Raw genomic sequence first — 12,566 nt, 5'->3', positions numbered from 1 at the left:
AAGCTGCCATCTTCCCAGAATCTGTGTCACCTTTTAAAAGCAATCCCCAAATAAAAACTTCCAAGAATTTTAAACTCATAATCCACAGCTCCCAGTTCAAGGAAAAAACGTTGCATGTAGTCACAAAGAAAGAATTCTAGTACTGAGTAGCCAGTCGATCACACAAGAGTTAACAGCCACCACTAGAAAGAAGCAGAGAGTTTGGAATATATTCTAGAAGGCAAAGAATCTAGGCTTAGAGCCAAGAATAACCCACCACACAAAAAGATATCATTCTACAGAAGGGAAAATAATTCTCTAATGAAAATAGAGGACTTAGAATTCTCATGAAAAGACCAAAGTTGCGTAGAAACTTTGAAGTTCTAATATAGGTGTTTAAGAAAAATATAAACAGGTAAACACAAATAATCATATGGGACTAAAGAATAAATTGCTTATATTCTAATATGAGAAAACTGTTACTTATGTCCTGTCTCAATGGAATTTATTAAAGTTTAACAGAGATGCAAAATTCTGTTCTTTTATCTATTTATTCACAGAGAATGAACTTGTTAATAAAATGTACCAAATGTCTATAGGCCAAAAGACTCAAAGGAGAAGGTACAGCTCCTTTATATAGGCATAGAACAAAGAACAATAGAGGAGAAGTTAGGAAAATAATACACTTGGTTATAGGATTGGCATCATCATGGAGGTGAGAACAACATCATGAACTATACATTAAGAGAAGTGAGCTAACACTCAAATGGAATCAACATCTTCCCTTCTCTATCCTAGAGGAATAAATGATTGATGTATAGGGACCCATCTGCATCCTGGAGCTATTGATAATGGTCCAAGGAAAGCAGAGACCCTGGCACCTGGGGAGAGATAAGACTCTTTAATTAGGCAAGAATGGACATTATATCTTGTCGAAATGTACCGGGTCTTCAAAGATAGCAAACTAATGTTATGGAGTTTTTCATAAGCTGAAGTTTGAGGAATGACAAGTTTTCTTTGAACTAACTCAGAGGGGTAACTGAACTCCTATGACTAAGAAATTTTGGGGGCTACTGGGTACCTCAGTGGATTGAGAGCCAGGCTTAGAGATGGGAGGTCCTAGGTTCAAATCTGGCCTCAGACTTCCTAATTCTGTGACCCTGGGCAAATCACTTAACCCCCATTGCCTAGCCCTTACCCCTCTTCTGCCTTGGAAGGAATATGTAGTATTGATTCTAAGGTGGAAGATAAGGGTTAAAAAAAAAAGAAAAGAAAGAAAGCTGTTCATTGTTTGAATTTATCTGCAAGGTTAAAGACAGTGGACTGAACTCCCTGATGACTACTGTAACCTTCAAGAATAGCAGATTTTCTTGAGGCAAGTAATTAGTAGGAGAACTGGATTTCTAAATCTGACTCACTACAGGCCAGCTGAATTTTAGGACTAATTTCAAAAACAAAGATTCATGACTTAGACAATTATAGGACAAAACCAATTATAAATATTAACAATAAAAAATGATACAGGATCAATTTAATTTTCTCAGTAATCTCTGAATGTTTTCCTTAACAGATAGCTTAGAGTGAGTCTAATTAACCAGCTCTGGGAATGGTTCAGTCATTTTTTGATGATCTTAAAAGAATAATGGAAAGAGAAGCGAAGACTACATTGAGAGTAAGAGAAAGGTAAAGGAAAGTTAGAAGAAATTATTTCACATAATCAGGGTGGGCTAATAGATATGTATAAACAAGGAGAAAGGAGTGAGAGAAGCAGCTGGTTTTTGAACTTCATTGTCGTCTGAACTGGTCATGTGAAGGAAGGATATACAGGAACATTCAGATGGGTACAGAAATAATACATTTCACATGAGGACAAAAAAAAATGCCTGTAGCTCTTTTAGAAGTAACATTGAATGGGAACCTGAGGGGATGCCCATAAATTAGGAATGACTGAAAAATTATAGTATAAAAATGGAATGGAATGCAATTATGCTATAAAAAATGATGAAGGCAATGGTTCCAGGAGAAACCTGGGAAGACTCATGTGAACTGATGAAGAGTGAATAGAACCGTGGAGACAATTTATACACTGACAACAATATGATAAGACAAACAACTCTTAAAGAATTAGGAACTCATGAGCAACAGAGTGACCAACTATAATGTTAGGGGTCTTATGATAGACATGGTATCCATCTCCTTACAGAGAAAGATAATGCTCAAGTGCAGATATAAATATGTTTTTTGGACATAACCAAAACAGAAATTTGTTTTTATTGACAATATTCCATATTTGTAATGGAGGGTTTGTTTTTCTTTTTTTCTATGTGAGAGAAGAGATTGGAAAGGGAAGGAGGAAAAGAAAAAGAAGGAAAAGGTTTTTATTTAAGCTCTTACTTTCCATCTTAGAATGAATACTGTGTATTGGTTGTAAGGCAGAAGAGTGGTAAGGGCTAGACAATGGGAGTTAAGTGACTTGCCCAGGGTCACTTAGCTGGGAAGTGTCTGAGTCCAGATTTGAACCCAGGGCCTCCCATCTCTAGGCCTAGTTCTCTATCCACAGAGCCACCTAGCTGCTCCCAGAAAGCAGATTTTTGCTGAAAGAAAAACATGATTCAAAAGAAGATTGTCTGTCATACTACCTCAGTTCTGATACTTAAATACAGTAGTGTATATAAAGTACATTAACTTTGCCAAACATATGACCATGGATAAGTCTCTTCATGTCATCACCAGGGATTTCTTTTGCATATACTTTGTGAGCTATCAAAAAAAAAAATCAAGCTTTTTGTTTTTTTCCCTCTTTAGGCCAAGGTAAAATATAATTCCTTTTTAGTCTCTTGTTGAATTAACATCCATCCTACTCCCTAACTATGGTTGTATCATAAGGTCCTCTATCTCTTTATATAACTTCTCTGTGTTTCGTTCAGCTTCTGTGGATTCTATTATCATCTCTATGTAGATAATGGACTGATCTGTACTTTCATCTGTGTATCTCTCCTAGCCCCCCTAGTGTTTCTCAGGAGTCATCAAGCATTACTGGTTGCTTATCAGACATTTCCAATTCAACATATCTAAATTAGAGCTCATTATTTGTCTCCTCTTAACATCTGTTTCTGTCAAGGACACCACTATCCTTCCATTCAGAGTCATTTTCAAATATTCCCTCTTATCCCCTCCCTAACAGGACCCTCTACATTCAGTCCGTTGTCAGATTGCCATTTCTTCCTACATAAGATCTGGTTCATCTGCCACCTTTCTATTTGCATATCCTGGATCACCTGAACTATTCAATAATATCCTACTTGAGCTTTCTGCCTCCAGTCTCTTCCCTTCATATATGCTCTGAACAGCTGTTGAAGAAATACTGCTTGAGCATGCGTCTTCCCTTGTACAAAAATATCCTGTGTCCTTTTACCTCCAGGATAAAATAGAAACTCTTGTCTTTGTCAATTATTTGTCAAAATTTCATAATGTAAATTTGTAGGTTCCTCCAAAACTTATCTAAAGTGCTACCATCTATATGGACCCAGCGATTCTACCTAGCTGCTACTGTCTTACTTGCCTTGAAATTTCTTTGTATTATCTTCTTTTTAAATATGTATGTATGTATACAGAAAAGTATGAGCAGCAAGGCAGCCTAAATGGAGAGAGTGGTGGGCCTGGAATCTGGAAGACTCATCTTCCTGAGTTCAAATCTGGCCTCAGACCCTCTATATGACCCTGGGCAAGTCATTTAATCTGTTTGCCTCATTTTCCTCAACTATAAAATGAGCTGGGAAAGGATGGCAAACCACTCTGTCATTTCTGCCAAGAAAATCCCAAATAAATAAGCAATCACTGTTTGATAAAAATTGCTGATATAAGTGGAAACTTGTAGAAACCAATATCTTACACCATTCACTAAAATAAGATCAAAATGGATACATGATCTAGACATAAAAGGAGATACCATAAGTAAATTAGAAGAACAAGGAATATACCACCTATCAGATTTATAGATAAGAGGAAATTTTTGAGTCAACAAGAGATGGAGAGTATTGTGAAGTGTAGAATGGATAATTCTGAGTACATTAAATTGAAAAGTTTTTATAAAAATAAAATAAATGATGTCAAGATCAGAAGGAAAGCAGAAAATTGTGGGGAAATTTTTATAGGCAGCTTCTCAGAGGTCTGATGTCTAAAATATATAGAGAACTTTGTCAAATTTATAAGAATCAGAACCATCCCCCAATTGATAAATGAGTAAAACATATAAACAGATAATTTTCAGATGAAGAAATCAAAACATATATAGATATATGTAAAAATGTTCTAAATCCTACCGATCAGAAAAATGCAAACTAAAATAATTATGAGATATCACCTCATACCCATTAGAGTGGCTAAAGTGAGAAAAGGGCAAAGTAACAAATGTTAGAGAAGGGGATAAATGAGACACTAATGCACTGTTGGAGCTGTGAACTGATCCAGACATCCAGAGTTAAAACTATGTGTACCCTTAAACACAGCAATTCCATTGCTGGATCTGTTTCCGAAGGACATCAGGGAAAGAAGGAAATAATCCTTAAGTTCCACAGTATTTCTAGCACCTCTCTTTATGGTGGCAAAGAATTCAAAACAGAGAATGTTCATCAATAAGGAATGGCTAAATAAATTGTGGTATATGACTGTGATGAATATCACCGCACCATAAGAAGGGATGAACAGACATTAAAAAAAAGAACTTGGAAAGAACTACACAAGATAATGAACAGTGAAATAAGCAGAACCAGGAGCTTTATACACAGGCAAAGAATTAATGCTGAAAGAATAAACTTCGAATGTCACCTCCAGAAAGTGAACAAATGGGTGAAACATAAAGATTTCATTTATATGTACATGTTGACCACCTTGATGCTGGGAGAGTGGGGAGAAGCTGGGACACTTGTGGACAGGATTTAATATGTAGCTATGAAAAAAAGTAAGCTAAGCATATAGGAGATTTTTCATTTGTATGTATACTATCTTTTTCTTTGTATGTGGAAATGCTTGTTTTGTTTTACTATAAAATTTTTAATTAAAAAAAAATCTCAAATGGGCTCACAAAGAGTCAGGACTGAAAAACAACTGAATAACTATATTTGCATGTGTATATCTATGTTTATAGATATACATATACACATATATATGCATATATATATTTATATATTTAAGACTGTAGACTTGATCACATGGTCAATGGGGATATGCCTGGGGATGTAGACTCTTAAACGATCGCTATAGTGCAAATATCAGTAATATGGAAATAGGTCTTGATCAATGACACATGTAAAACCTAGTGGAATTAGATGTTGGCTACAGGAAGGGAATGGGAGGAGGGGAAGGAAATAACATGAATCATGTAACCGTGGGAAAATATTCTAAATTAATTAAATAAACTTTTTTAAAAGGTAAAATTAAAAAAAAAAAAAAGAAAGACTGCAAGTAGCAAAAGACTACAACTTCTTGAAATAGGTTTATTTTATGAGATACACATATTATTTCCTTCAGGATGATACTCTATCCATGTACTTGCTTTAAATAAGTAGGCATTATGTGTAGGTTATACTGTATTAATTTGTCTTTCAGTTATTAATTGGGAAGGTGCTGGCAGCTAGGATTTACAGAAGAATTAAATAACTGTAAAACTTATATGAATGTTATCTTAACTATAGAAAGACAGGCTAGACAAACCAAAATTTTAGCAACCTCATAATAATAATATTATCATTCCCATAACAATAATTATTCTGTTTTCTTATGTGTAGCCCATATTTGTAAGTATTGAAATATGTAAATAATAAATATTAGTAGATGGTATAATGGTTAGAGGGGTTTAGGTGGTTTTCTAGGTTCTCGATGTAATAATCCTTTGGGCCAATTATTCAGAAGTCGTTTAGATTTGAGAAGGATTCAGGGGAAAACTGACCAATTAACACTAAGTTGTTAAACAGGGTTTATTATAAAACTGGGACAGGTAGGGGAAGGGAGTGGGATGGTCTAACTAAAGTTAAAAGTGAATTCCTCCCAACAAAATCCAATAGGTTTCCAATAGATGTTTCTACACTGATCTCTACCTCAAGATCCCCAACTATCTGTATTATGTCTTAACCAGACTCTTCCCCCAAACCCCCTTTGATAGTAATTAAGAGTAGGGAAAGCTGGAAGATATACAGGTCCACTGGGTTAGCAGGGAGATCTCACAACTGTTCTCTTCTGGGTCTGGCAGGAATCCAGTTGAATCACAGCAGCACAAGGAAAGGGAATAAGGATCTTACTAGCACAGTCCACCCGTGTAGCTTAACCCAAACTCAACCACATCCAGGCAGGTAAAAGGCTTGAAGAATAAGTCCACACAGACAAGATCCAGAGAGCCAGTCCAGCAACAAACTGTCTCCTCAGAGAGTCACTGACTCCAGAATTCTGGAATTTTCTCCCTGCCTCTGCTTGGTACTTCCTGCTTTCCTTATAACAGTTCCCCCCCCCCTCCCTTTGCACAAAGCCAAAATAATGTTGTAAATAATATTTTGGTATGTGTGCACTAACAAACTTATATTTCCCTTAAATCTAAATTCTTACCTAAAATAACAAACAACCTACACTCATCTATCTTATCCTATCTAATACTACCTTGCTCTAGGGATTTAATCAAGGAAATTGCCTCTGCCTGGTACTTCCTGCTTTCCCTGATTTCCCTGTAACAGTTTGCAAAAATTGTTCAGTTGTCTATTAGTTTTTTCTTCAAATGAATTCCATATACATTATGTCTAAAATATAAGTTACATTAGAATTAACTATTTTTTCATTCATTCAGCAAATATTTGAGTTTCTACTTACTGTATCCAAGGCACAAAAGGAGATAGAGAGGTACATTAGACATAATGCCTTTCCTCAAGAGCTTACAGTTCTCAACACTTGAAAGAAAGACCGTGTTTCTAAAAGCATACTTCATTTGTTCATTGTAATATTCTTTAGAATTAGTTTCTCAACATAAGTGAAGTAAGATCCTATGGAACTGAGAATATGTAAACTAAGTTTTTATTCCTTTCTGATTTCACAACATATTACTTTATTTTTCTTTTTTTGTCTTTTTTTCCTTTTATATTGGTCTCAAAAAATCATTTGCTTATTTATATTTGCTGTAACCATGAATTTCAAGTTAAAGAAACAGAATTTTCATCTTTCCCCTTTCTGTTTTTTTTTTTTTTTGCCAGTATACTTCACTCTCCACAGCAGTTTCTGAATTCTTGAAAACTCCTCTTGCTGCTGATCATTCTACATCACGCTCTACAGCTCCTGTCCTCACTACAAGCAGTGTGTCTTCAGCAAAGCCTGGGCCAGCACTGGTAAAGGTGAGTACCCTGTATATGTGCTTATTAGATTAAAATTATTCTTTCAGTTTCCTTGTCACTTATGGCACTGCAACCTTGTGGAATGTCTATAATAACAGAGCATGAACTCAGTTGAATTATTAGCATTAACATCGGAAGTGCTATCATCAACAAACTAATTAAGCACTGTCTTATAATGATTGGGAAACTGTAAAATTTGGCTTAAAGAAAACTTAATAAGACTATGAAAAAATTTTCTAGGAACCATATGACAAGCAATCATCAATCCTTCTCATGCCACTGAAGGAAGCCAGAAAAAAAGTTAGCAGCTAAAGTTTCAGTGTGACATTTTCTCTGTTTTATGGATTTTCACAACCAGATGCTGACTTTAATAGTTAACATGTTCTTTGGAATTTGTACTTGAGATCATTTCTTAATGTTATCCCAGATGTATTATATGACAAGTTCAATGTTTAGAGAACAAAATACAGTTTGTTTTTCTCAGTTATGAAAGAGAGGTTGACTAGTTGAAGCTTGGCCTGTCTGTACTATTCCTTTAGATAAGCATGAGATTTATGGCACTGTTCCCACATTTTACTTTGTGGGAATAATTCCTTTTTTTTTTTCTTTAAACCCTTACTTTCTGTCTTAGAATCAATGCTATGTATTAGTTCTAAGACAGAAGAGAGCAGTAAGGGCTAAGCAATAGGGATTAAGTGACTTGCCCAGGATGACACAGTTAGGAAATGTCTGGGGTCAGATTTGAATCAGAGATCTCTAATCTCTGGGCCTGATTCTTAATCCATTGAGCCACCTAGCTGCCCTGAAAATAATTCTTTTTTAATAATATCTCAGGAAAAAGCATTTTTTTCCTGTTGGTGATCATTACTATTCTTCCAATCATTCATACTTAAAACCTGAGTCATCTTTGACCCTTTTACCTTACCCATTATCCAGCCAAATGCCAAATCCTTTTGATTATCCCTATTTTGTTTCTATCATTCTCCTTGTTATCAAAGTAATTTGGGCTCAGAGTAGCTGCTTCATTGGTCTCTCCAGCCTAAGTCTCTACATAATATGTTGTGGGTTTTTCCCAACTCTGGAAGTTCATACCTATGATTTCTTTGAACAGAAAAAGATTTGATAGCTCTGCCATGCCAACTCAACTCAAAAGATGGGCAAAAGTATATAAAATTTGGAAGACTACAGAAAATTACTTTAGTAGCCTCAAAATTAACAGAACCACCCAGTTCCTACCTAGTCACATAAGCTCTCGAACCTCAACCATAATTCCTTACATCAGTTCAAGCCCATCCAGTAGTTCTCCTGGACTTTTATAATTAACACCTCACCCTAGGACCTAAGCATCATCATAATTAGTGATTTAATATCGATCAAAATGGCTAACTCCCTCCATTGTTCTGAATCTCCCATTGTGGTAAAGGCTACCCATATGTTCCCATAAAAAAAACTTTAGGGGGAAGCTGGATAGCTCAATGGATTAAGAGTCAGGCCTAGAGACAGGAGGTCCTAGGTTCAAAACTGGCCTCAGGCACTTCCCAGCTGTGTGACCCTGGGCAAGTCACTTGACCCACATTGCCCACCCTTACCACTCTTCCACCTATAAGCCAATACACAAAAGTTAAGGGTTTTAAAAAAAAAACTTTTTATCTCCTCTACCTCTTCAACTTCATCATATCACAGAATTTCAGGCTTAGAGAAGAGCCTTTGTTGAACAACTAGTCCTACCAATTTCTGAAAAAGAATACTTCTTATGATATGCCTAGATAGTTTATTAGTCATCCAGCCTTTGCAAAGCATTTTTACTTCTTCATTCCCACCATTCAACTGAAATCGTTGTAATCAATATTCATTAATAATTTTCTTATTGCAAAACGAAAAGGCTTTTATCACATTTTTCTTTACCTTGCATTGAACACTACTGATCAATTACTCTCTATTCCATGCTTTCTTATTTAAGGTTCTATAACACTGTACCATCTCATTTTATTCTCACAATAGACTGACATATAGGTTATACCATTTATTCTCATTTTATGGATAAGGAAACTGAGTAAGACAGAGTTTAAGTGATTTATCTAGGATCATACAGTGTAAGTATCCAAGACAGTCTTCAAAATCTTGTCTGCTAACTCAAGTCCAATCCTTATCACCTAGCAGCCAAGTAAGTGTAAGACTACTTTTATCTCTGTTGTGTTTCATCTTAGTGATTTTAACTCAGTGTCCTTGCTTGTCAAAATCTTATCGATGTGCCATCTCCCTCCAAGCCTCATAGTTTCTGAAATTTAGTTACAGTGGTTAAGTTTTTATCTAAGTAATGGATAAAAGTTTTAAACTGTATAGGGCCAAGCACAGACATCTCAGGTGGTACTCCATTAGATCCCTCCTTCCAAATCTCTCTGTCTTTGCTTCCATCTTCAATACTTAACTTTATTATAAACCTGACAAACTTGAAATTATTCAACTAAAAAGAATAAAAAAATTATTAAATGTGAAACAGTGAATATTTAATACATCTTGTTTTTTCAAATATATATTAAATGTAATATGATAGTACCTGTGCTACCTACTTTTCTGCCTCTTCAATTTCCTTTTTTCTTTTCATCTTAATTGGACAATGACATTTCATTTCTTTTTGGCAGCACTATCACTATTCATTCCTCCCCACATAATCCTTCCTAACAGGTCCCACCCTTGTAATAAATAAGAACAGCAAAACTTCTTTTCTTCTATACATGTCTTTTTAAAATCTTAATTTGTTGGTTGGTATCCACATCCTTCTCTTTAGACCAGCTTCTATTTGTGTTTTCAGAATTTCATTCTGGATGATTTCTCCTACTATCCTGATGACTGATAGCAAAACTTTATTTTATCAACTTTATTGCTCATTCACTTACAACATACAACATTCTTTTTAAACCACACTTTTTCACAATATTTCCCCTCACTAATAATCCCCTTTTGTCTGCCTTCCTGACTGCGAAAACTATCAGATTTGCCATAATGTGCTACCTGACACCTAGAGAGTGTTGAAAGTAGAAGAAAAAGGTGTGTCTTTCAACAAAGTAACTCTAGTTCTAGTACCTTTTGAGAAACTAGATTGAGAAATCAGCTTTTTTGAGTCATTCAGGGTCATTAGCCGTGGGGCCTTCTGACTAGAACTCCCCAACATTATGCTCAATTGTTTCATTGGCCCTTGTTCCTAAAGAAACACTACACTCCCCTGCATTGCAGTCATTCCAGAAAAAAGTTTGTACTCCAAGTAAGACTAGACCTCCCAAACACAGTTCAGTTAAGTACAATTCTTGATTGAATAGAAAAGTTTTAAATCAGGGAATTATATCTAGTCCACTGTGTGACCTACCATGCTAAAATCCGTAAGGCCAAGATATTGAAGTGAATAGATATAGCTAATAGAAGGAGAACCAAAAGCATCAAAGATCTGAGCAAACAAAGCTTCCTCCTTTTTAGTTTGTTCTACTTATTTTCTCTGTTTCAGTTCCTCTTGATAGCTGAATCTAAACTGTGACTTTAATTTCTGTTGTTTGGATTAACCTTGGAATTTTTAAATTTCTTTTCAATTTTAATGATCCTCTTCATACCTTTGTTTCAGCCACTCAAATTATGCTCATTTACTTTGCATGGAGGTACAATGTGAATTTTTAAACATTTAAAAATACAATGTCAATCTCACTTTTAGATAAAGGTGTTCTGAGGGAGCTTATTGGCAATATCTAAATGCTTATTAGGTATGTTTTGGTGTAGGGAAAATGGTTAAAAGAAACACAGGGGAAATTCATTTTATATTCTCTATAATATCGAAGTACTTAATGAGCCAGCTAAGTGACTCTTTAGATAAAGGACCAGGCATGGTGATGGGAGATCCTGGGATCAAATGTGACTTCAGACACTTCCTAGTTGTATGACCATAGGCAAGTCTTCTGCCTCAGAACCAATACTTAGTATTGATTCTAAGTCAGAAAGTAAGGGTTAAAAAAACAAAAAAATACATATTTCAGTGCTTCTAAATTTCTGTTGTCAATCGTGTTTTGTGAAATAATGCCATGTGTATTCAAAACAGTGGTTTTTGTCTTAAGACAATTGTTGTAAGGGTAATGTTTAGCTAAGTTATTTATAGTCTTGAAAAAGACATTCATATTTACCCTTGACTAAGAGAAGAGAAAAATATATCACTTGAATGGTTTCTGTTATTTAAAAGAACCAGTGTATGATGGAGTCAAAGAGGAATGCAAATTGTTCCCCAAATAATTATACAATTAAGAAGTGAAAAAATTTGTTTTCAGATTCTTATGTATTTAATTTTTATATATGAGTTGTTAACTTTACCTCTGAAAAGGGCAGGAATTTGGTTTACATATAGGATGATATTTATTCAGAGTAATGGATTTTTATTAGAAATAGATGCTAGAGAACCTAAAAGCATAGTTTTCATGCATACCAATGAAGGCTTTGATACAAATAATTAAAAGGGTGACAAAATACACTTTATTGGGTTCTCTTAATTCAACCAAGTGCCTTCTTTTTATGTGTTCTAACATTTTGCCATTCCTTTATAATGTTCCACTGTCTGCTTTCTAAAGACTGACTTATCTTCAACTATCTATTTTCACCTTACCCTAAAATCTAATGTAGTATAGTGGAAAGAGCATTGAGCTATGGGGATCAGGAAACCTGTGTTCTAAACCAATGATTTTAGAGAAATAGGGCTGTGAATCCATACATACAGATCCTTGTGGGTCACATATTGCTTTAGTTTGAAAATGTAATGTTTTTCATATTTTTTGTACTTTTATTTGTTTTGTTAAATATTTTCCAGTTACATTTTAAGCTGATTCTAACCTTACTCAGGAGTGTTTGCTAGCCACTTGTTTAACACTCCTGTTCTAAGTTTTGCTTTATTTTCATTAACTAGTTACATTACCTGAAGCAGCTTAGCCTCTTCAAGATTCTCTTTCCTCATCCAGAAAATCATGTGGCTAGACTAGGTATTGTGTAGGAGGATTCCTTCTAATTTTACAAAATATTTTTAAGGTTAACTTTTAATATTACTAAAGCTTTATTTGAACCTTTTGTTTTTTACAAAACAATTATTTTCTGAAATTCTCTACCTCCCTTTAAGGGATAAAAATAGTTGTGCAAAATGACAGAGAGAATGATCTTTTAATGTCAAATTCAGCTTAATTCAACTTTCTTCTA

General features: G+C 34.8%; 1 protein-coding gene across 4 annotated transcripts in view; it reads left to right on the top strand.

The window, feature by feature from the left end:
- The window catches only part of MRTFB (myocardin related transcription factor B), a 155,210-nt gene that overhangs the window by 92,326 nt on the left and 50,318 nt on the right, over positions 1-12,566 (top strand). For all 4 annotated transcript variants that reach the window (XM_044659148.1, XM_044659157.1, XM_044659132.1 and 1 more), the window contains exon 7: positions 7,212-7,349. In XM_044659148.1, the coding sequence (XP_044515083.1) occupies positions 7,212-7,349 (138 nt within the window). The remainder of the gene's footprint in view (positions 1-7,211; positions 7,350-12,566) is intronic.

This window comes from Gracilinanus agilis, chromosome 1 (assembly GCF_016433145.1).
Source record: "Gracilinanus agilis isolate LMUSP501 chromosome 1, AgileGrace, whole genome shotgun sequence".
Lineage (NCBI taxonomy): Eukaryota > Metazoa > Chordata > Mammalia > Didelphimorphia > Didelphidae > Gracilinanus > Gracilinanus agilis.
This window is presented reverse-complemented; position numbering and strand designations above follow the sequence as displayed.